Below are 24,998 nucleotides of genomic sequence, written 5' to 3' on the forward strand. Positions count from 1 at the left end.
TTAATAACCCACACAGACTTCACTGAAGAGATCACACAAGAAGGAAAGGCTTCACATATTTTTGGTTATTTTTTAGTTAAAGTCTGGGTACAATGTATTTAAAATATTATTCATATTGTACATCACATCCGCTGATATTTTTTTAACCTCTATCCGAAAAATGAGAAACAACAATCTACACAGTTCTCAATTTAAACAGTTAATTGATACATTAGTATTCAGGACTGCATCCAACAATTATTTTAATTTGTATTTACCACTGTGATAAATAACTGTTTAGTATATGAAAAACATCCCCATTAAAAGATCCCAATGATTGCTTTTAATTACTTTTATGCCAAACCGGCGGTCAAAATCACAAATATATAAAAGTTATACTGATATAAATCAAAGAAAACTGACATTTTAGGAGCTTTTCTTGATAAATGACAAACAAAAAAACAATTATCACTAGAGCTAACACTTCTTTTCATTTAGTTATTTTTCAGATCATTTTATTAAGTTTATGAAAAATCCCAATTTAACAGAGCCCAATGTAAACTCAAAACTTATTTTCTTTGTCCCATCTGTAGTACAACAACACAAATATATTACATTCATAATTATATAAAACAAATTTGCTTTTCCTTATAATTTACTTCAATCAAAATGTGTGCCGCTTAATTTTCTGTTCATTGACAAACTGATTGGTCAACTTGTTTTAGCTTGAGTTTGAACATTAATGTTGAAGGAAAAACGTTTATAAGTGATTTTAAGTGTACAGGAATAAGTACTACGGCAGCACATCCTCATGATATAACTTAGTCTTATGAGAGAAAATACTTTTCAAATAACAATAGATAATGTGAAGGGGCCGACTCTGAAACGTATGGCCAGCGTCAGCAACAGTGCTGTAAAATAAAAACAAATAAACACACCATCAGAGAAACATGCATTAATAATTCAGTATTCATTTTTAGCTGTGCCTATCTAACAGTATTCGGGAATCATTTTCTTAAATAGGACAACCGGCGCTGTAATCATGCTTTTGTTGCACATATTTATTCACACCCATTGCCCGTTAAGATTGCTTCACGCAGTACTTCTTCCAGCCAGCAGATGCCATAAATGGCAGGTCAACGACTGAATATACCTCAATGGCAATCTCGATGAGTACCAGGGGGACCGTTTTTGTGTATTAGGCCACAGTAATGGTCCATAATGCTGATGATAAGAGAGTGCCTCGGTACCTGTTGGAGCTCAGAGGATGTAGGCAGGGTGCATGAAGTCCTTGGGGACGATCCCCACAGCGCCGTTCAGCTCGCCAACCCACCAGCCGTGAATATTGTACTCCTGGACCCAAAAAAACAATAAAAGCAAACCATAAGTCTCCTCAGGGGCTCAAGGACAGGTAAACAAAGCAGGATTAAGCACCAATCTCACATTTCTATTTGATGCGAGTGAAGCGTTTGTCTCATGTTATTAACATTAGAACAACCATTCGAAAGATTTGGACTCCACCTAAATGTGGCTCGGTTACCGTACAGTCGATACAAAAATAATAATGTTAAAATTGTATTAACTCGACTTCGGCAAAGGAAATCCAAGAGAGTCTCAATATCACCCGAAGAAGAACAATGCACAATATATATCTAATAAGCACTGCCGGTGTATTAGCCTGGAGGGTTTTCATAAAAATCAAAAATAAATGGGAGAAAAAGGTAAACAAGACTATTGAGACAGCGTGTATCTAAAATAAACTGCTATTTATTTGAACTGCTTAATAACGATAACAACAGCCGGCCCGTTTTCCCAGACTAATTATACAAGGCTTTAATTCTGCACTGTAGTTAAAAAAGAAACAGGAAACTGGAGTCTTCCATTTACAAAGAGAAAAACAAGATGTAATGGTTTGTAACATTAAAGAGATGACTTAAAAATAATACCTCAATCTAAGTTTAGTTATTACATTATTTTCATTTCAACAAAAGTTGAATACCTTTAGGCCATAAGATGAAACAAGCAGCTTTGCAAATCATTTATTTCTAACTCCTTGTGGGCATTTGCAATAAACTTGGACATTTCATAGTATAAATGACAGGGGCATAAAACAACAAAGCATTTATTTTATGACTAAATTCAAAAATTAAAACAAAATAATTTCTTGTCATTCAAAATATAATGCCACCTCCCTTTGTTTGCGTAGTGAAGAACAACGACAAAAGCTCCTGCTATGTATCCTACAAGATATTAAGAGACAGTGAGCTGCTCTCAAATTAGACCTTCAAAATAAAAGGCCCTCTTTTAAATAGAGGCTTTATATACTTTCTAATTACTGTTGGCTGACTAAGGTGTTTTTTACAATTTACACTTGTATTTTGAAAGTTTCTAAATCCATGTAATTGTATTGGGGTTGGATTGTGTCATTTATCCATGTTTGATCAATTGTCTACTCACCTAATAATAGAAAAGTAATTGCTTATTAGGTTAGAAAAATCAATACATTATTTGTATGGTGTAAATATTCTTTCTAAGGCCCATTAGGAATTTAAAAAAAGCAGATATTTTACAGGTCATTTCTATGGCTTCCATGGCTCTGCATCCAAAATCTTTATTTCCTTCCAGCTCTTACCTATTGTAAAACTGGAATAACAAAATCTTTCATTCATTATTACATTTTAGGAATTTGAGTGTCATTAATAACCTCATGATCATCTGATTGCAGCAGTTGGGCTCTAACTAGATGTACTGGATCAATATTTGACCAGAGAGCAGAAGGGCGTAGGAGCCCAGCAGTCGCAGCAGAGGAGGCACCAGCCGGCCCTAATTTTCCTGCCCTGATGGAACGACAGCCACTCATCTCTCCTCTGTTCTCCAGCAGATTGAAAATGGCTGCGTGAACAGTTTGTCTCGGCACTGAGGAGCAGATGAAACGCTCAGCTACACATGCACACACAATGTGCGTGCGAGCAGACACATGTAACGTATAAAGTTGTACACGTCTGAGATTAGAATCAGACTTTTCTTCCTGCTCTAACAGGCTCTAGCTGTGAAAACACACACATACTTTGACATGATGAACGACATTTTGTCAATGGTTCAGCCCATCACCCAGACCTGCCACCTCCCTCCGTCCAGAGGAATGAGGCCTGCAGCTAATGAGAGGTGTTTGGACAGCGACGATGAATGGATTGCTTAGAAAGTAATAAACCACAAGACTCAAGTGTTCTTACGGCACAAACAGGTACCCGCAATAAGCAGATTGTCCATCCAGGCCTCATCGTTTTCCCCTACGAGCCTCGCTGACAGCTCACACTGGGATGCTCCAGTGTGCTTGGCACTCTGACAAACTCTGAGTGACTGTGTTGGGCTCATAAAGCAGGGGAAAGTTAAGTCCGAAATGGTCTTTTTATGCTCCCCAAAAGACTGTAGAGGGAAAAGCCCAGTTGCGGAAAGCTGGCTTTGGTTCCAATTCTGGATAACGTGAACAGAGGAGGAGGAAGGGGGGGACAGACGGACGGAGGGGAGGCATAGGAGAGAGGGAGCGAAACAGTTTTTCTCTCCCTTGGGGGCGTCGCAGCACTATTCCACCAACCATAGTGACAGAGAGTTTTATTTATCTCCGCAGCCCATCTGTGCAGTCGGTCTCAAATTCTCCCTGAGAAAGGTCTTTTGGATTATCAGCGCCGCCATTTTAATACAACTGCTACATCACAGAGTGGGTGCCAATGGCGGTGGAAGTCTGTCAGGCGTGCAGAGTCCATCTTCCTCATACTTGAAATGGGTTCATCCAGAGTACACCTGCTGTAATAGGGACATTCCAAGAGGCGGGGAGAGTAAATTATCCAAATGACAAAAACTATGCAAACTCCTCAATGTCCTCTTCCTTCTGTTTGTTTTCCCCTCAATGTTCTTAGGGTTGATTTGTTTTTGTGTGATTTTGCATCTTAATGCTAAGGTCTGGGCAAAGAACAGGCACATATTGGCGAGTTGTATTAGTTTTTCGTCTGAGAGGGAAGATGTTCCCTCCTAAATTCTCTGGGGTGATGTAAATCAAGCGTCCCCTGGGTTCAGGGAAATGTCTCAGTTTTTTTTCTCATTAGTAATATGTTGCAAGATGCACAGGGTGATGGGTGACAAATATCAGAGCCGCTGTTTGCTGCAACCTGGATGCAGATCAGACCCACTCTAGGAGGGAGGAAGGGGAGGGGGGGGGCAAACAGCGCCGTGTCGTGGCGGCTGCGGCGCGTTGACTCGTTGACCTCCCGGTGACTCCTCCGCCGAGAGAGCGGGGGAATGAGGCGTGGGCGGGGCTGGCACTGAGAGCGGGTTGCCATGACAACACCTGCAGTGTACCGGCGCGATCGTTTATTTACCACTCAGGGGGCTGGCTAATGGTGGCATTCTGATAGGCCCATCGCTCATGTACCCGACCGGAGGACAGATTGACAGCTACCCGAGCCTGAAGCGAGGAGAAGGTGAGTCTAGGTTGGGTGGATGCGGTAAAAAGACAACGGGTGAGACGGGTGATGCTAACGTGTACCAAAAAAAACATGTCAAAAAATAAATGCACATTTAGTTTTTTCGGGGGGGGGAATACAAAATCTGTAGAGATTCAGGGTCCATGTCCTTTTCTTTCCCTCTTCTCATCTTGTTCTCACACACACACACACATGCTTGCAGATTAACCACACACACAAAGACACACACACACACACACACACAGAATCCCAAATGCATACAAACTAGGGGGAGTGCTAATAAGCCTGACACATGAGGCATCTTTCCTCGGCCACCAGCTGACTGAGGCAGGCCTTGGGCGTGATGGAGCGCAGGAAGTCTCTCATTGCCCTGCCGCTGAACCCGCCGCCTGGGTGTTACAATCTCTCCCTCCCTCCCTCCCTGCCTCCTTCCCCATCTCCAACCCCCTCCCTCCTTTCCTCCCCTTGCTTTCTTTCCATCTCTCCTGTAGCAGCCTTTCCAGTTGCATCCTCGCTGTTTTGTTGCATTTCCTACTCCTCTACCTAGACTCATCAGATGAACTGCAGCTCTCTGCAGTTCTTCCATCACTAGTTACTCTAACAAAGAAACATGGACGCAAAGCTGCTTTATTTGTAACCCGCTATTAGGTTAGCGAGATCTCCTCCCTACTCACACAGGTTACACCTCACAAGCAACATGATAATACCTGAAACTGTTGGGGGAAACCCTTCGTTTGGTGCAGTTATAAGGACTCTGTGCCAAAAGAAATATTGTCGAAATCCATCCAGAAATATGGACGATAATTCTGCACAACCAAAGATCGAAATGGCTACTTAGTGTCCATTTTTTTCCAAGTGGGCTTTTAATTAAATCAGTGAATTGGCTTCAAATTGGAAACATGACAGAGCATGAGAACGTTAGAAAATATCTCAGGGACGATGAGATTTAATAAAAAGAAAACCTACTTGCTCCTTTCTAATGCACGCCTGGGATTACAGATAGCTCCTTAACTTAATAGCAATTTAAAGTGGATTTGTGTATGCCACTGAGTGTCTGTAATGATGGCTGTTTACGCCGCCCCTCATTTATAATAATTAAGCAGAATGGATTGGGGGTGGGTTGCTCGGACGCAGTTCTGGGCTATTGGCTTGGGCTGAATAATGACCTACTGTAGTTGACCGGGGGATGACCGCTGCCTCCTGCATGACCCCAAACCCCAGACTCACCCCCTGCTTCTTTGGGTGGTAAATAGGATGTCTTGCCTGTCTATAGCGTCTTGGTGTCTATGGCCACAATAGCAGCCAGGGGTCTTTAAATGGGTGTGTGACAGAGAAAAGGAGAAAGGAGAGGGGGGACAGGGTTCACACAAAAGAATAAAGGGATCCACCCTCTTTGTCTCTCTTGCTTGACTTTCCCATCTGATTGTTTGCCCACTTTTCCTTTTCTTCGGCTGCATTCAGTCAGAGTGACCTGGGAGCCGTGGCCCAAACAACCAGCGTGTTAAACAGAGAAGAAGCCTGTTATGACCCTAAATATCGCAGGTAGCCTGGACAGAATATTAGCACAAAATGAGTTTTAGAATCTCTTATTGCTATTTGTTGAATGATAACTTGTATTTATACAAGGCTATAAATCACAGTCAGTAAATCTATAAGGCTGTAAATCAGTTTTTGTTGTTTTTACAAGTTGTCATGTAATAAAATCATGGCAAAGACATAGGATTGATAGGAACCACCACAAGGTGTCAGTGGTGTCCATGTTCTCATTGTCTCTTAAGAAGCAGCTGCAGCTGGACACTTAGGCAAAATGTGATGTGGCGCTCTGCTTTGGGAGACGCAGCGGATTGGCTGTACCGTCTCCTTCTCTCTGCGTTTTGGTTGGACGCCAGGGTAGAGGGGGGAGAGTTGAGCAGGGCAATGGAGAGAAAGAGGAAGAGGTGGCAGCAGCGCCTGCCAGAGTTTTAAGGACCCTGGATGGGTTTGTGCCATAAATCTCTTCCCACTCCATCCCGCCGTTCTCCATGAGTGCCTTTGGGAATACAGGAATTTGACAGCTGACCTGTAGAGCCCATGTCTTTTGATTCTGGACACATAAATTAGAGGGCAAGAATGCAGGGACAGCCTTATGGTTCAGTGTGGCCGACAAAGTACACAGGCATTACACGTGTCAGGGAGAAGTGAAACAACAGCCTTAAGCCACTGCAATAAATTAACCTGACACTCACATTGTAAATACTAAAACAAATATCTTGCTGCAAGTTATGATACAGTGAAAATATGTGTGCGCAACATCTCAACATTTTTAAATCAAGTTTAAAAAATGTGCCAGTGTGCGAGAGTGTGATATTGCAGAAAACCGAGCTCACCAATATTTGTCACCACACACTAAAATGCCGGCGTAAAGCTATAATGTGCATTAGAAAAATGCAAGCTCTCAGAAATGAAATGCCAGAGCAAAACTCAGAAGATGGATCTAACGGTGTGTTTCTACCTCATGTATCAGCGCGCTGAGCATCGCCATACAGCTCTCTGCGGAAAGCAAGTTAGGCATCACTGCAACCGGCGGCGGCTCGCACTACGAGATTAATTCTCTTGAACTAATGGGATTCATATGAGTTGTGAGGTTCCTAATTTATTTACTTTGTCAGTGATACACAGATATGCACAGACACAGCAACACACAAGGGAGAAAAAAACACAAATACAGTAAAAATGCCCCCACTTTACAGTAAGTGAGAGATCAATAATGATGGATGAGGGCCTTTTATACAATCGGCATGTTCTCCTCAGTTCACAGCCATATGACACCACGCCTGTGGCTATCCCATTCTGCACTTCAGCAGTCAATCACATCGCAGCTTTAAAAATAACAGTTTGTTAGCACCATTGATTTAGCACTTAGAGCGTGTCCTTATTACCTTGTAATTATGGTCAGTGTTGACATAACAGCACAGACAACCAGGACTCCCACCCTCTAAGAGAATTTATGGGCCCTGGTTTTATTACGGCCATTTCATGTGTCTGGGTCCCCAGTTAAGCGACAGACTTGAGTTCTAGCCAAGGGCCCGTATTTCACTCACCGAGGTCAGGGTTCTCAGGAATCCCCCCGTAAAACTGAACGCAACTGGGGGCCTGCACGAAAGACGCAGGGAAGCCCTCCCCAAGGGCTCATTAAAATAAATAGCCGATTACAGGCTATAATCCAAATAATGCTATTCATGGAGGAAATTTGACGCTTTTAGGACACAAAATGGGACACGGATGGAGTCGTGTCTTCACACAAAACCATTCGGAAGCCGTCCGGAGATCACCTCTAAATAATTTACAACCAGCCCCTCGCTTTAAATCCATTAGAGGATAGTTAGAATACTCTCTCGTAGTCTGTCACTATGTTATGACTTCAGCGTACAGCTTGACAAAACAAGAGTAATCTGTGCCATTAAGTTTGTGAGGTCCTTCTACCGGGTCTTGCTTCCAACCTGGACTTAGTTTGCTTTAAGGTCTTCCGTGAAGCAGTAATCTGATCCATACAGTGAAAAGTAATACGGCGGGCAGGGCTGAGGCAGTTTGAGGCGGATCTGTCGCTCAGAGCCAGGTTCCCTTTGTTTCCCAACCTCGGCTGCCTTTGTCATCCTTACGTGAAAAATGGACATGGCTGTTTTGACATTTTCCCCTATCAACCAGCACGCTCAGACAGAGAAGGCTGGCATCTCATTCATCTGGCACTGCCAAGAGAACCTCAATTAAAAGTCCATCTTCTGTGAAGAGCATAATTCACCTGTGCCATATCTGCCCTTACAAAGAAAAGGCTCCATTTCCTTTAACACAAACTGACTCTGTTTGTTTGTCTATCTATACCCCAAACCTTTACTTCTTAAAAAAGTAAGGGCATTATTGTTTCTGCTCTAAAACAAGAAAATATCACAAATAATTGTATTTCTCTCGCTGCAGCTGCTGATTAAAGATGCAAGAAATAATGGGCTTGAATACATCATTTCTCAATCCCTTTTGCACTGCATAATTACCAACAAAAAGCTGCATCTACTGTAAGTTCTTCCTCCCTCCGCTCTTCAGATAATTCAGCCTAAACACAGAACATGATGATTCAATTTCAAGCCGACCAATAGAAACAAGTCCCTGCACGCAGCAGAGTAAAAAGTGCCCAAATTACAAGCCATTGATTTCCAGTAGGGTGGCTTTTCACTGGTAGATACTCTGCATGTAACTACAAGATGGCCATAAAACACGAGGAAATAGATTGAGAGAAAAAGAGCTGAGATGCTGGATGGCTTCACCTGCAGTTTATGTCAAACAGGAAGGAAGGGCTTCGCATGGCTGCCTACTCAATTAACCCCTGTGATAGAGGCTCTATAATGAACAACAGCACCATTACGCAGCGCCCGAATGGCACTTCACCCTAGTGGCCCGGGAATAGACAATGCCACTGTTGGTGCTTCTCTGCTGCACCGACACACTAACAGAGGAATTTAGATGTTGGGGATATCAGCATGTTCGGAAAGTAAATGAGGCCAACGTGATTACTGGTATTGATGTTGTTTAACACTTTAATAATCACATATTCTACCCAGCTGCAACACATTTGACTCATTGCAAATTACTAATTGCTCTTGTAATTATGTCTACGAGTCAGGAATGGTTCCCGTTAAAAGATGAACGGCAGAACAGTGATCTCCCGTTTCCACTGACTGGGGGAAAGCGTGTCCAGAAACAACAGAATTCTGAGAGATGTTTGCTTAACCTCTCTGAGTGTTTTTTGCTGACCTTGCTAATGATGTAGATGAGATCTCCTCTCTGGAAGCTCAGCTCGTCCGGCTCGTCAGGCAGGCAATCCCATAAACCTTGGTAGTAGTTAGCGTAATCTGATGACCAGGCCGAGGGGAAATGCACAGCGTGAATTTAAATAACAATTTCTACCCGCTTCAAACTATTAAGCTGGGAATGTGAAAGACTGTGATGAGGCTCTGACCTGATTTGTTGTTCTTCTCACTGCTTTCATCTGTCGGATCTGGAAAGTCCTCATCTAAATAAACAAAAATACAAAATGATGTTTGTGAGACATTTATACTTGTTTGACTTATAAGCAGGAAGTGCGGCTACAACTAACTATTATTTTTATTATTGATTTATTGACCAATTATCTTCTAGATTAATCGATGCCTCCTTGATCTTTAAAATGCCAGAAAAAAAGAGAATAACATTATTCCCATTGTTTCAAAGACAAATATGTTATACTTAATAAGTCATATGTTATAATAAAGCAGAAAATCTCCATATTTGAGAGGCTGAAAACAGCATTTTGTGCCATGTTTGCATGATTAATTACTTTATTAAACAAAATTAATAATTTACGGAAATACTTGGAGGCTATTTTTTCTGTTGATCAATTAATAGTTGCAGTTTTAGCAGGAAGCATTTATCAACCAGATAACAGGACCCAAACATTTCAATCTAATTATTTAACAAGGGTGGAAAAAGTAAAGTAATAATGAGAACCATAACTGTACATTTTGTACACAAAAAAGAAATTCAATGTATCATCAGCCAATGACTGACACACCGCCTCGTGGCACAAGATGACTATTTTTCTTTAACAAGATAGAACTCAATAGTGAGGAATCAATTTGTTCACATTTATCAGAGACTGAGCGAAGAAAAGTTAAAGAAAGAGGCTGTCTTTAAGGCACGCAGAGGCGGACGTGTCATCGACTGCAGGGCGTGGCCCCCGGTGGTCTGAGAGGTGACACACTGATATCCTGCCCTCTGTCTCCCACATCCATCCGTAACAGCAGCAGGCTGACAGCCACGCAGCCACAACCCAGCAACACTATCCACCTCCCAGCACAACCTGCGCCTCTGCTTCCAGGAAGACCAGGAAGACACGCACGCGCGCGCGCACACACACACACACACACACACACACACACACACACACACACACACACACACACACACACACACACACACACACACACACACACACACACACACACACACACACACACACACCACACACACACACACACACACACACACACACACACACACACACACACACACACACACACACACACACACACCACACACACACACACACACACACACACACACACACACACACACACACACACACACACACACACACACACACACACACACACACACACACACACACACACACACACACACACACACACACACACACACACACGTATCTTTTTCAAATCACAAAATTATATCATTAAAAATCTCAGGGTTGTGGTTTTACCTAATGAAATATGTAAATGTCCTGCATTGTTACCACACCAAAATAAGGAATTAATTGATTTGTATTTTTCACAGGATCTAAACATTTGTTCAGCGCTCTGCGACTGCTGTGCAGGAGAGCATCCCTCAGTCGAGAGGCCACCGCCATGGGCCAACGGTTTCTATATCAAAGTGATTTAATTTTCCAGTCAATAAAATCAGTCATCAGCACCAGAGCCAATACCACCATCACTCTGCATTCTGCCTGCAACTGAGCCATGTACGGAGTTTTGCCTCGTCAAAACTGAGAGAGCTCATCACAGGGAAAATGATACTTTACTCGTACACTACATTTTTTCACGAGTTTTCCTTATGAACATGCAAGATGTATCTGAAAGAGAGCAATTTGCAAATTCTTAAGATTCTCCAGATATCTAATGTTAACTACCCGGATATCCATATGTCTTTTATTTAGAACCGATCAATGACACTGCACCAGGTCCATATACTATTGTCCTCGGCAACAATCAAGTTAATACTAAGATTGGGAAACTGGCAAAAATCCGAAGACGCTTGAAAATAAAGATAAGCTAATTATTTGTAATCCTTTTAAATCCCTTTTTGACCTACAGAGCATACATGTGAATTCTTAAATCAGGTGTTGTTCCCTTTGTTGATATCCATGGCCTATTTTTTGTTGGGTGAATATTATTTTAATATATACCGTAACTTGTGTGACTTTATTATTTTTTACAACAAGTTTTGCATAGTTATTTTAAACCTTCATATGATGATTAAAATAAAGACCTAATCCTTAAATATTTTATCTTTTTGTATAAGAGTTTCTAAAATAGTTTTTATAAATATGTAATTGTTCTTTATCATACACCAAAGCGAATTCCTTGTATGTGTAAACTTACTTGTTAATAAACCTGTTTATGATTCTGAATGAAGTCCAACAAAATACAGTAATTTCAAGGACTACTATGAATACTTATATTTGTTTATAAAAAGGAGATAGAATAGATACAAAAGTTTGTAATTTGCAATCATGATCAATGAAAATAAAATCACTCTGTACATTACAAGCTGTAAGTGTGCAAAGAGAGATGCAGAATGATTGATAAGTGAAGGGGTGAGAAAGTGAAGGAAAGAGCCTGTCATTCGATATGCCATCTGTGGTCAGAGTCTGTACCTCTTCCCAGATGGCTTTGAACGCCGGCGTGACAGTCTGAAGACTGATTTCCCTCTCACCAGTGATTTTGGCAAAGGTAATGTACTCACAGAGTGAAACAGAATCTTGATGTATCTTATTTAATAGAAAGAGTGATGGACGACGGCCCTGAGAAGATCAGATCACCCCTTTTGTCCTTCTCGGGATCTTGTAGCCACCCTGACACATGAGTCAGTAGGGACTCACACACTCGCACTCATCTGGCAACAATCTTAATCAAACTCTAATTTCTATTAAATATGTGACATTAAGAGCTCCACAACTATTTTAAGCCCTGGGAGATGCCGTTTTTACTTCATTTCAACTAAATTGCCGTTGCTAGGCAATTTTTGCCAAAACTCTGCTTAGTGGATTGAATTGTAGGCTATTTGTTGCCTGGCAACATTAGCTAATTGGACGTTCTATGACAGAGCATTCGGCACTAGCCGGCTCTCGCTGATTTCAACAACATAACTGTTTCTCAACAGATGGCTCTCAGTGAGATAAGACCAGAGGAAGCTGGTTTCCAGTGGATGTGAGGAGAGTCTCCCCTTCCTGCCCTGTGTGACTCTGCAGCACCAACCTCAGCCCTGACAGGCTTATTAGTGTTGCTTGATTTAAAATGAGTGATAAGTCTGGGTGTTGTGGTGGTAGGGAGGTACCTGGCTGGCAACACAAATTTCACAGCCAGGGGAGAGATCATCACACATCTTTCTTGTTGCAAAAAAATCCCTGAGGGCTCGGGTTTGTGTGTGTGAGGCAGAGCGACTGTGTCTATTTGTCTGACTGAGTATCATGAGAGTTGGTGTGTGCAGCCGTCCTGTCTATTTGTGTGTGTGTGTGTGTGTGTGTGTGTGTGTGTGTGTGTGTGTGTGTGTGTGTGTGTGTGTGTGTGTGTGTGTGTGTGTGTGTGTGTGTGTTTGTGTTTGTGTGTGTGCGTGCTTGTGTGTCTGCCTGCGAGGTAACCACATCCTCATACCTGGCAGCACCTCGTAGATATCCTCATCCTCCTCTTCGACCTCCCCCGTCTCCTGCCCATGAACCTGGGAAGGACCGGGTTGAGGGCTGGTCAACCCATCAATGTCATCATAGGTCTCCTCTTCCTCCCCCTCACCTTCCTCCTCCTCGTCATCATCGCAAGGGATGGCGGTGGAGCGGAGATCTATGAGGGACGGAAAGACAACGTGATGGGCGGCGTTAGCGTAAGGATAGAGCGCAGCGTGGAACAAATGCATTACAGGGTAAAGTAAGAGAAATGGTCCAATGGCCCTGGCTGCACAACAGACTAGGACACGTGCCTTATAGCAGCAATGGCGAGACCTGGAGGCTTGATTTCTGCCTGTAATACTAGAGTAATTTCATTATCTCTTAAAGTGTTTATATATTTTGGTACCACTTTACAATAAGACTACCCTTAAAGGATTCATAAAGGGTTTATAATTAGGTTATGAATTAGGTTGTAAACACTTTATTAATCATTAAGAACCATTTATAAACCAGTTCTAACATAGTTTTCATACATCAACACAGGCTCACTATTTGGCACTATTTTGACTAAGCCTTATATTGGCTACTTAGCGAGAATCAACTCAGTGAGCAACAGATACCAAGGATGCTGGCTGATGATGAAGTAAGCTAAGTAGCCAATGTAAGGCTTAGCAGTACAGATACATGTGGGCTCACTATTTGGCAAGCAACCGGTCACAGTTGCCCTGTTTATCTCATGTCTCATAAAAGCTTATTAATGATTTATAAAGTGTTCACAACCTAATTAATACATTAATTACAAACTATTCGTAAACCCTTTATAAGGGTAGTCTTATTGTAAAGTGGTATTTTTTAAGCATTTAATTGCAGAGTCTGATGTAGTTAAAAACGGCCACTACCGTTTTCCAGAGCCCACGGTGACGTCTTGAACTAGATTTCCTTTCAGTATTTATCAATTCTGAATATTTGAAACAGTTGAAATGCTTATCTTCACGACAACGGTGCCAGTTGCATTTTCTCACCCTCTGTTTTCTCAAACAGAAAATAGACACACACTCACACACATATCGCTGCTGCGCCGATTCTGCTATGCTGTGCTTCCAGCTAAGTAAAGAGGGAACAATTCTTGTTGGTGTGTAACAGCTTTTTTATATTTTATTTTGCAATTCTTAATCTTATTTTCTAATCTATACCCTCAGTGATGTCAAAATGTAACCATAGTGAGAAATTCCAATATGTTAAAACAGTTTTGCAAATTGCATGTTTTGTCTGTTTATTTCAACAGTTAAAACCGCAAAGAACTGTGGAAAATCAAACCAGAGAAGTTTGTCATTTTTGCTTCATATTGACTTCCTCAGCTTTCCTATAGCTCTTCGGTTTAGTTGGATTTCTGATCAATACACATACTATATATTTGTATCTTTTGTTGTACAGTATGATACCGCTCCTTCTCTCCCCTGTACTGTAGATTGTATTTTAGTACTTAGTTTTTTTTCTATTGCAGCTAAATCTGTTTTATCGTCTATTCTTTTCAGCACTTTAATGGCGGTTTTTAGTTGTATCCAAATGTCCTTTTGTTGTATGTTTTGTTTCTACAATGTCTTAATGCTTTTAATGTTCATGTAAAGCTCTTTGACTTTTCTTGTTACTGAAATGTGCTAAATAAACAAATATGCACTTTGTAACTGTATCTCTACTTTCAGAATAAATAAAAGCAAAATGCCAAAAATGAGTGACCACAAAAAAGAACACGCATGTTAAAAAGATGTCAGTTAATCTTGTTTTCAGGTTATTTCCGGCGGTGAAGACGGTAATAATAATCATGTACATGTTCTGGCTCAGACTGCGTTTTGTAGTAAAACTGGTCTGGAAGGAAGTAAGACAAACTGCAGAGTGTCTGTTACTTCCCGCAAATCAGTGGGCCGGCCCCGAGCCCATTTTAGAGGAGACAAAAGCACGACTGCTGGCTCAGATGGAGGAGGCGTCTCATTGCAGGCGACTGGCCGCTGCAACACAGGGTATCAGGTCCTCTGCCGTACAGCAGCGGCCGAGCAGAAATCAATGTCACTGGAGGATAACCAGAACATCTACCAATCAATTTCCTGTAAGTTGGAATTCGGTAGGAGGGTTAGAGGAGGAGCGGTTGGGGGAGGTGGGGGAGAACTAGAGCTACATGATGGTGCACATGACATGGTGGGTGACACGTCGAATGGGGAGATTCAGGACTCGGCTGTGCAGTTAGTGATGGATCGGGTGGTTTCCATCTGAGTTGGGGAAGATAAAGGGCTCCCTTTCATTTCTGACCTTTCTGCCCCCTGAAAACACGCACGCAAACTTTGGGGGAAAACTGGGAAAAAAAGATACTAATTTGTCTGTATTTTTCAATTAGCCTATGCAGCATTTAAAAAGTCAACTCAAGCAAATGTTATATAAAACCCAATTTATATTTGTCTCAGAGGGCTTTGAAATCTGGACAACACGATATCCCCGATCCTCAAACCTTTGATTCCAATAAGGACACACAAAACGGAAACACAAAACTTTAAGCGAAAAATAAAAAGACTTCCTGAAAACTGACAATGCAGGAGGTAGCGGAAGAAATGACAAAGAGATGCTGGCTTACCTCTAAGCACAAAATGGATTTGGTCCACCCATTCCCTTGCCTCTTGATGACTGCTGGCAGTGAACTAATGGGAAACAGTGGCAAGAATTCTGCAGTTATCATCTCATCCAAGGGTGCATTTATATGGAACTAAAAGTCCAGATATGTAATCTTCAATACACCAGCTCTTTTCCAAGCTGCCTAATAAGGAAGGAAAAGAGCACATATAAATGTTCTCTTTTGAAATGGCTATGAAATGATCAGATCTAAAATATTTAAATGAGACATATCAATTGTGAGATAAATGTGTTATAATCAGACAGTAGGATTGCTATAGTGGCATGTAGACATGCTTTCCAAATGAATTTAGATGAAGGCCTCATGATGCGTTTTAACCCATTCGAAATATTTAAGTACTAATATATATTCAAATAAACATATATACGTGTATCGTGTTGATCGATTAATCGTTTAAGGGACTCATCACATATCGTATAATATTTTGGTCTGGAGCCAATCAGTTATTTCTTTAAATAAATAAATGTTAGAAAGATATGTACTAAGCGGAATCTTTTAAAGTGTAAAAATCCCCTCAGTGCTCTCTAGTGGACCAACTTGTTACTTATTGGAAGGCTGTAATTGAGATTTTAGATATTTCTGCTTAAGAAAAAGGACATTTTTTATTTAAAGCCACTAATACAGCCTTAAAAACCATTTCAAAAATAGTGTCATATTATATTCCTTTACTTGGATTTAAACATTCTTTAATTTTGTAAATTGTACAGGGTTGTTGTGGGATTACAAACCTGAAAAACCCGCCGTCCTTGACAAAAGAGCTCAAAGCAGGCCATTTTTTTGGAGTCTTTCCTCAGGTTGGTGGCGAGCTGCACGCTGTAATCGATGATATGAAAGGAGCCCTTCTGCTGCTTATCTGTATGGGAGGAGGGCCAGTGGTTTGATATTATCTGATTCAACTTATGAGCCTGTAATGTTTCTGTAGGTTGGCATTTCAAACAAACCTTTATCACTTCCAAAGTAGTAAAATATTGAATTGTTCAGAACACACCATCTCTTTTGCCACTCGGAGCCGAAAAAACTGTGATCTAGAAAAAGAAGTGCATGATGATCAAATGGAAAATAATGTAACTCATATGAGCAGAATTTGTTAAAATATATTTTAAAATGCTATTTTATGAATTGCCCGGGTTCAAATTGTCCTTATGTAGTCAACAACATCCGTCGCTATCTTAACATGAACGAGCATTGTCTATGTATTAAGGATTTAACCATTCAATAGCTGTCTGATTAAAGGAGTTTTAACTATGAGCCAAAAGAGTGTCTTGGCCTTTTCTTCTCTTCTACACAGTCACATTACTAGATCAAATAAAAGTACTTCATCCATGGCTGGTATCTATATGGTGCTATACCTCGTCGTTTCTTCTCCAGGAAGCCTTGCTTCAAGATGTTGCCAAGGTCCTGGGCTGCCACAGGGGGAATATCACCAAAGTCTGTGAACAGAAACAATAAACTAAAATAAATATAACAATAAGAAATAATAGTTTATTATGCATTTTGCAACAAACAATTATTTTAAAAGTTTCTGTCAATTAACTTAATCCATTTAGCAATTGATTGTTTTCAGCATGAACTGCTTATTGGTGTATTTATAAATGTTCCTCATTGCAACACACACCATGATTATAAAGTCTCCCACTCTGTGGATCAAATACATCCCTGCTAGGCTTTAGAAAACAGGGATCAATACATTTACAGTGCTGCTGAGCACTGCAGACCATTCATCTGCTCACATTGCACTTTTAATGGGAGCAGCCTTCCTGTGGAAATCCAAACATCTCTTTTCAATTTGCAAAGTCAAATGTTAAACATGATAGGACAATGGAAGGACTTAAAAGGCTTTAGTTAATTAGCAGTTGTTAGGCTGCCCTTGCACAATGCAGTTCACATAGTATTCAGCCTGCTGTGCTGGACAGAAGTAGTAGAACTACACTAAATAACTTTGCACTATACACATAATCACATAGATATTAATACATGTGATTTCCCTTACAATGCAGATATAAGCCTATATGTGTTTGCTTTGATTTCAACACTTGCTTATCATTGCTCCAGGTTGTGTCTCTCACATACAGGAATCGAAGAGAAAGTGAGTTAAAACTGCTTTAAACTTTCAAAGAATTCCTATGTTTACACAAAGAAGCAAAATTGTAAAACAATCTGACATTCCTCTGTAGCATTATTTAAACTAGGAGTGATGCTTCTGGCTTAAATAATATGAGGGTTATCCTTTAATCTCACTTGGATTGGCATTTTTATCTTTATGGCTGGTTGGAATATTACTAGGAACACTGTACCACCAGGGACCACCAGGATGTTTGAGAGACAAGGTTGTATCCAGCTGTTTCATGGTTTGAAGTTTTAACAAGAAGTATTCTTGTTAAAACCTATTTTTAAGCCTTTAGCCATTAGAGGGGATCTTGTAAAGTTGACCCCTTGTCGGCCTCACAAAGGCTATCTTCCGCCCTGAGCTTCAACAGGGGTAGCTGGCTTTACCATGTGTCAAAAACAAAGCTCTGCTTCCTCTGAATTCATTTGTCAACATGCCTTAGCCTTGCAGGGAAAAAAGCAAAGGGAGAGCAGGAACCGCCTTTTTAGTCTGAAACACAGGAACAATTTAAAGACCATTTACACTAGTCAGTGTGACACCCCTTTCAGACAAGGGGAATGCCTGGAGTCCATCCCCCTCAGAAAGGAACCTGTTTAACTGCTGGGAAAAACCAAACATGTCAGCCCACATCTGGGTCCTCTGGTTTAAACAAAGAGTATCCCCCAACATCAGACAAACTGGAACAACTTTCTTATTCAGGAAAATCAAAAACATGAAAAAGCAGTTAAATGGACTGAGCAATCTACCTCTTAAGCCACAGTTGAATACACACTCCAACTTTGTGTTCTAAAGGTTGTTGTTTTGAGTCTCTTTTCAGTGAGTTTTGTCTGAATAACTTTGATCTAGGCAGCAAAATAAAGCTGATATAGGATTTTTCTTTTTTGCCTGGCTAACATTCCAGAGATTTAAGTTCACAACAATCCAGCCTGTGATCCCATAACCCTGCACCGCTTCAGCTCGTGGGCCTGACAGATGAGCGGGTCGTCCCAGAGCAGAGCCCCAGACACCTCACGGCACTAACACGCTCACATATCATCAGCCTGCCTTTGTGGATGGACTGACCGGTGACACTATAAATACAGAGGTGCTAAGGACTGTTTTGTCAAAGAGAACCTGATTCAGTACATCATAACAAACAGCAGTCATTATGCTCCCCCACCTCATCTATCCGCCGACAGTCCGTCCATTTTTCTCCATGGGCCTGCTTCCCTGTTACGGCCCACTTCTAATCCCCTCATCAGTCTGCTTCCCTCACTCTTCATTTATCTCAAAGGTCGAGCCAGGCTAATAGATGAGGAGGTACAAAATCAACACGGGATCACTCTGATCTGCTTGAGTCAATAAACATTACACATTCATGCGTGTTTAACACTTTAGCACCGGGTGACCTGACCTCACTTGACTGGCCGGCATTGTATAATTCTCAAACACGGGTATAGTGAAAATAGAGACATATTCAACACAATAGTTCTGTATTCTTCCACAGGGTAGCAGCACAACCTAAAAGCATCACGCTGCTTAATGCTGCTTGCTCAAGTCCCTGATCCCACCCTAAAGAGGAGCAGACTCTTGATTGGTTCTGAGTTAACAATGCCTCCTTTAATGAAAATTACACACTAACACCTCTTTGGGACCCGTGCAATTTTAAGTGGATATTCAGAGGTAATGTTATTTGAAAATGTGTAATTAAGGGCGTTAAAAAACCCCAACAACCATCATGGTGTTTGAGTTTTGAGTTTGACTACAGGCACGGAGAGACACATCAATGCATCTAATTAAGGCCTCATCAAAATCGCAGACAGAAGGCACTCTTTCATAAAAATCATAAATTGCGTTATCAATTATTCAGGGCAATGCCTTGACTTCATTTTCATCCCTTTTGCGTTTTAATTAGCACCATCCACAGCTTTGGTATTGACATTAATTTGATGGCAATTTATTGATATTTCAGCATAACCTATTTAGCTGAGTGCAATTACCAACAAAGAGAAGCAGATAGATGTGATGTTAGAGTCACATCCCGTGCTTTGTAAATCAAGGTGAGGAGTTTCTACAGGCTACGCTAACTGAATCTAACTACTCTCAGTGGTCATCAGCAAGAAAAGATGTGAGTCTCCCCATTTCCAAATGGAAGGAAGTAATCGATAGAAATTGAGCAGAGATATGTGTTTAATTGATCCTGACAAAGGGATATTTCTATAAGCAAGCAGACCTGGGTGCTGATAAGTGCTCCGTTCTGTTGCCTTCCTGAACTTCTTTTAAACTCGAGGAGGGTGTGAAGGGGGGGGGGTACAAAACAATGCATCTGAGCTGCCAGCGGTTTGCCACAGCCGCAATCTCTCATTTGGTTATTCACACTCTCTCAGCATGGTGTTATGAGCTCAGCAGTTGATCCCGCAAGAAAAGGCTGATTTATGTTAGCATGACCAGAGGGAGTTAATGTATTCTCTCATTAAAATCCACTTTACTTAGGCTGAAAGTCAATCAAAGGCTGGATGGAGAGTGAATCAAAATGAAGGGAAATGGTCGGGTGGGAGGACTAATATGTTACATTACATCTAACGGTGATCATAATGCAACAAAGATGTTATGAAAACACAAAAAACGTGCTGGAGATGTTTATGGTGCTACAGAAGACGGAGATGCTGGAGGAAAGCTTTAGTATCTTTTCTCTGAGCGACAGCACTGGCAGGGGGACTTGCGCTTGCAGAGGGCTTGAACTACTTTGTATCTCCATATAGAATAATGTAAGTCAAGCCAGTTAAATGAAACAATTCAGATGTTGGAGGAATAAATACAATTATCAGAATAAAAATGTTGCTTGTCACAAGTTTTTTGACATTCTTTTTCTGCTATCCCATGACATTTTGGTATATTGACATACAGTATGTTAGCCAAATACAGATTTATACAGTATATACTGTGATTCTCATATTGTGTACGTGTTGTGGAAAGTGTCTTGCTGTATTCATGATGTTTGACATATAAGCAGTGTCTTTAAAGGACAAGCAAAATATATAGAAATATATGTTATTTTTTTAAAGATTCTATTTTGAACTTGCTCTGTCCATCAAGGTCCACTAGCTGTATTTGAAGTCTCTGAAATTCAGATCAATATTATAAGCTGTATTACGTACTATTTCTTTTTTGAATGTGTGTTTGTTGCATATTTGTTATCTGCTTGAACTCCATATTTATGTCATCTTTTGTGCTTGTAAAGGTATATTGTATTTTTATCGGTTTGTAATGCTTATTATTTGAAAATGAGCGCTGTATGTGTCTCTATAAAACAGATTTTATTGGGCTTTTTATAATAAATGTTGTTCTGTACAATATATGCTTTAATATGTTTTTGTTCGCTTTTGGGCTGCAATTAATTGTCAGTAAAATGTCATATATTGTGACAAATGCCCGTAACTAGTTCCTAAAGCTCATTTTAACAAATCCAAACACAGCAATCAAATCCCAACCAAATGATATGCCATTTTATTCGAATATTTTTTGTATTAATCAACAAAAAAACTTTACAATAAGGAAGCTAACATTGTTTTGTATATTTGAAGTAGTACTTACAAAGAACTGTACATTAATATATACATAAGTTAATAAATAAAAACAATGTACAGTAAGTCAGTAAGTGAGTGAGTAAATAAAGAGCTAATTACATTTTTGAATTTAAAGATAACTACAACACAATACCAGCAGAAATCACATAACTAAGCTAAGGGCAAACACATCAGCCCCTCTATGAAATGTATATATTGAGTGGAAGGAAGAGGTGACCCCCCACACAGCACAGGTAAGAATCAATATCAGCGAGTTATCATATGTTTTCTTTCTCCCGTGTTTAGGGCTTGAGCACTGAGGCTATATCAGAGAGGTATTGCATTGAATCCAGCGTCAGGGGGCAGGACCTGACCCCCACGTGAACTCTGCTGATGAGGTGAAACAGAAGGCAGCGAGAGGCTCCCGGCCCTGAGGGGGCTGCGGGGAGGAATGCTGCTGCTGACTCTTACAGACGAAGCCAGAGAGACCGCAATCCTCTTCGATACCGTCCTTGATTAGGAAAAAGGATTCACTCAGTGCACCTTCACCCACCCGGCGCTCAATCTGCGCACAGGCCAAAGCTAAATTGATACATTTTTCCTCATTAAAGTAGGAGGCCTTTGCTGCGCGTCCCTCCAGCGAGGCGGCCGTCAGAAGGGAGGAGAGAGACTGAGAGGCACTGAGGTTAAGGGCAGAATGACTTCCCTGCCCTCCTCTCCTCCCCATGATTTGATTAGGACTTCAGTCATCGATACATAAACCGTGTTTAGAACCTCCTAATGCATGTGTTTGAACCAAAGAAAACATGCAGCGCATTATATCAGGCTGCATGATGCCTGCATCGCCATCTAATAATGTTTCATGGGACTGGGAAATTATGCAGGAGTGATTAAGGATTTAGCTTTTTTCTTAGGGATGTAAATCAGGTTTAACAACAAATCTATGACTTGAGATAAAAGCTTTACGACTGAAACAAGAATAAAAATGTTAATACACGCACAAATGATCAGGTAAATATTTTATATTTCAGATTTGAATTCTGGAAATGCAGTTATACTGCAACTTTAATGCAGTGCAGAGATATCTGGTGTTTTCTCTCTTTTATTGTCTGACTAAGTGTGTTACACTTGATGCAATTTCAAAGAAAAAATAAATAAAGTTCTGTGCTTCTTCGCGGGATTAGATGTCAAGTCGTAGTACCCTCGGTGTGGCTCTATTCGTACATTCAAACATCACGAGCCGGCCACTGCGAAGACACTAAGGGGCTAAATTTACTATGTGACATCGCCTTCCCCCTGGGCAGCCATAAGCAGCATATACAGCGACCCTGAATTTCCCTTTTCTAGATTTACTACCACTATTCAAATGCTTAACTGCAGATACAATGATCCTCTAATCGCTGGGGATGGTTTTCAGCTGCTTCACTGACAGAGACAAAAAAAGAAAAAAAACAGTAGTAAGAATATAAATACCAACAATGGAGGAGTTCGGGCCCACAGGAGAGCCTGCATATCTGTGATAAAAACGGGATATAACACAATCTACGACAGAGCCTGGAGGGAAAAACACTCAGAGAAAATCGACGCACTCGCTCTCTGAATGTACAGTTATTGCAACTTTAAAACGCTTTTGTTATTTCCACTTAATACTTGGAATTTAATTTTTAGCAATAATGGTAAATAACAATGTTGGTGTGGACCCTGTTATTGCACTGTGTTTTTTTTGCAATAACTCATGCCTATCACATTTTTATATAATTGGTCTCTTTTTATAGTCTCTGGCTTTTACATATTATGACAATAAACATTTATATGATGCTATAATTCTTTCACTCCTTTTATAAATCACTCGCATGTCCAATAGTCAACAGGTGGTACAGAAATATTATTCTATCAAGAAAATATCAACAAAATCAGAGTCTTGTTTAAATCTGAAGCAGGTGGTTTTGCCTAAAATAAGAATATTTATTTAAAATATTGTAGTATACCATTTTTTGTACCAATTGGAATTCATAAAGGACCACAAATACCAAAATAAAATCAACAGTTCCAATTAATAAGATTAAAAGATAAGATAAGATTTGTTTGGATTCTTTTTTATTTCGGCACGTTTTCCTTTTTAGAGCCATCATTAAAGGTGGGGTAGGTAATTCACTTCAGATACACTTTTTGTTATATTCCATATTTGACAATAAATACATTAAAAAAAATGTCATCTGTGGAAGCCGTAGTACTGTAAAAAGCACGACCAATCATTTTAGCCGGCCCGGCTAAAATAACTGGATGGCCTACCTGCCTGTCAGCCTTCCATCTGTGCACAAACTTATCTCGTGCCCTCATTGGTCATGTGCGCGTTCGTGTGTGTTGGAGGAGGGGCTCTGTAAGGAAGTCTGAAGGAAGGGGCAGATTTGTTTCGGCTGCGTACTTTCAAATTCTAGCGCACTTGAGCTGGTTTCTCCATTCTTACCTACCCTACCTTTAAGCTTACAGTTTTTGAAATTTAAATACTGTGTTTAATTCATGCTATGATATACAGTATTGACAACATTTTAAGCAGGTCTTTGTTCAGTCTTTTATTAATGAAAATGTGTAACTTAATTTGTATTTTTGTTACAAATTACAATGTGGTGCAATTATTTTTTGATGCTTGCCTATTTTTTTTCAAATAATGTTTTGGACGATTTTGAAAAAAGCTGCAATAAAATAAATCTTACTTAGAATTTAGGATCAAAATGTTTGACATAGACAGTTTACACTTACAAAGAAAGAAAAAAATACAAATAAATACAAATTTAGAAAATGATATCTTCTTTCCAATATATATTTTTTTATAGTTCACAAACTAACGATTTTTTTTTTTTTAAATCTCATCTTTTTTATTTGGTTAAACAATATTTAAATAAGGGGGGGGTGATTGCAGTTGTAGTATTTAATTCAGAAAGAAATAGTAAATCAACCTTTTCGACAGTAACTGCAGCAGTAGTAATTTACAACTGATTTTACGACAAGATACAAATTCATGGAAACATTTAATGCAAAATAAAACAGCAGGGACGATCATTATTTAATTCATGTTAGTTTACAATATCTTTTTTTATGTTTGCATGCAATTCTATCCCTTAACGTATTCAATCACCTACATGCAAAATGGCCTTTTAAAACTAATATAACCTTTTTAGATTATGCCTGGACTTTTCTTACTTTTTAGTCAGTGCTGTTAAGAATGAACATTTTGAAGCTAATTATCCAATTGATTTGTTTAAATATAACTAATTACAGTTTCTGAATTGCCAAAGAGGAAGAAGTTCCTTTTTTATAAAAATGTTTTCCCAACCGACTGGCTTCTGATTATTTGTATATTTTTATATAAGTTATCCAACAGCATAGGCCACTTTAAATCAATACTAAAAATGTCCAACAAAAGGACAACAGCATACAAGCCCACGGCAGCCCTGTCCCACTTGGCACACACAAACACAGCTGACTTCTTCCAGCCGAGCGGAGATCCCGGTGTAAAGAGGGATGCATCCTCAACATCCTCGAATAACTCCACAAGGCATGTTAAAGTGCTACATTACTGCAACAATTAAACAGAGGGACCCCAGAGGCATTGGGAGCCGCCGTGTCACTGTCTGTGTACAGGCCAACACATCTCTCCTGTCTCCATTTATTTCCCTAAGAAATCAGCGGGGCCACCTGGGCTTGGCATTGAAACTTCATTCATCTCCAGAAATGGATTCCA

At 40.3% G+C, this 24,998-nt stretch overlaps 1 protein-coding gene across 1 annotated transcript in view; it reads right to left on the minus strand.

Moving 5' to 3' along the window:
- Nucleotides 1-56: 56 nt before the first annotated feature.
- The window catches only part of skap1 (src kinase associated phosphoprotein 1), a 35,098-nt gene continuing 10,156 nt past the window's right edge, over nucleotides 57-24,998 (minus strand). The window contains exons 5-13 of the mRNA XM_034119769.1: nucleotides 16,954-17,034; nucleotides 16,546-16,629; nucleotides 16,333-16,457; nucleotides 15,548-15,611; nucleotides 12,917-13,099; nucleotides 9,448-9,501; nucleotides 9,243-9,340; nucleotides 1,230-1,332; nucleotides 57-890 (exon numbers count right to left, since the gene is read on the minus strand). Of these exons, the coding sequence (XP_033975660.1) occupies nucleotides 1,240-1,332; nucleotides 9,243-9,340; nucleotides 9,448-9,501; nucleotides 12,917-13,099; nucleotides 15,548-15,611; nucleotides 16,333-16,457; nucleotides 16,546-16,629; nucleotides 16,954-17,034 (782 nt within the window). The 3' untranslated portion in view covers nucleotides 57-890; nucleotides 1,230-1,239. The remainder of the gene's footprint in view (nucleotides 891-1,229; nucleotides 1,333-9,242; nucleotides 9,341-9,447; nucleotides 9,502-12,916; nucleotides 13,100-15,547; nucleotides 15,612-16,332; nucleotides 16,458-16,545; nucleotides 16,630-16,953; nucleotides 17,035-24,998) is intronic.

This window comes from Trematomus bernacchii, unplaced genomic scaffold (genome assembly GCF_902827165.1).
Source record: "Trematomus bernacchii unplaced genomic scaffold, fTreBer1.1, whole genome shotgun sequence".
NCBI lineage: Eukaryota > Metazoa > Chordata > Actinopteri > Perciformes > Nototheniidae > Trematomus > Trematomus bernacchii.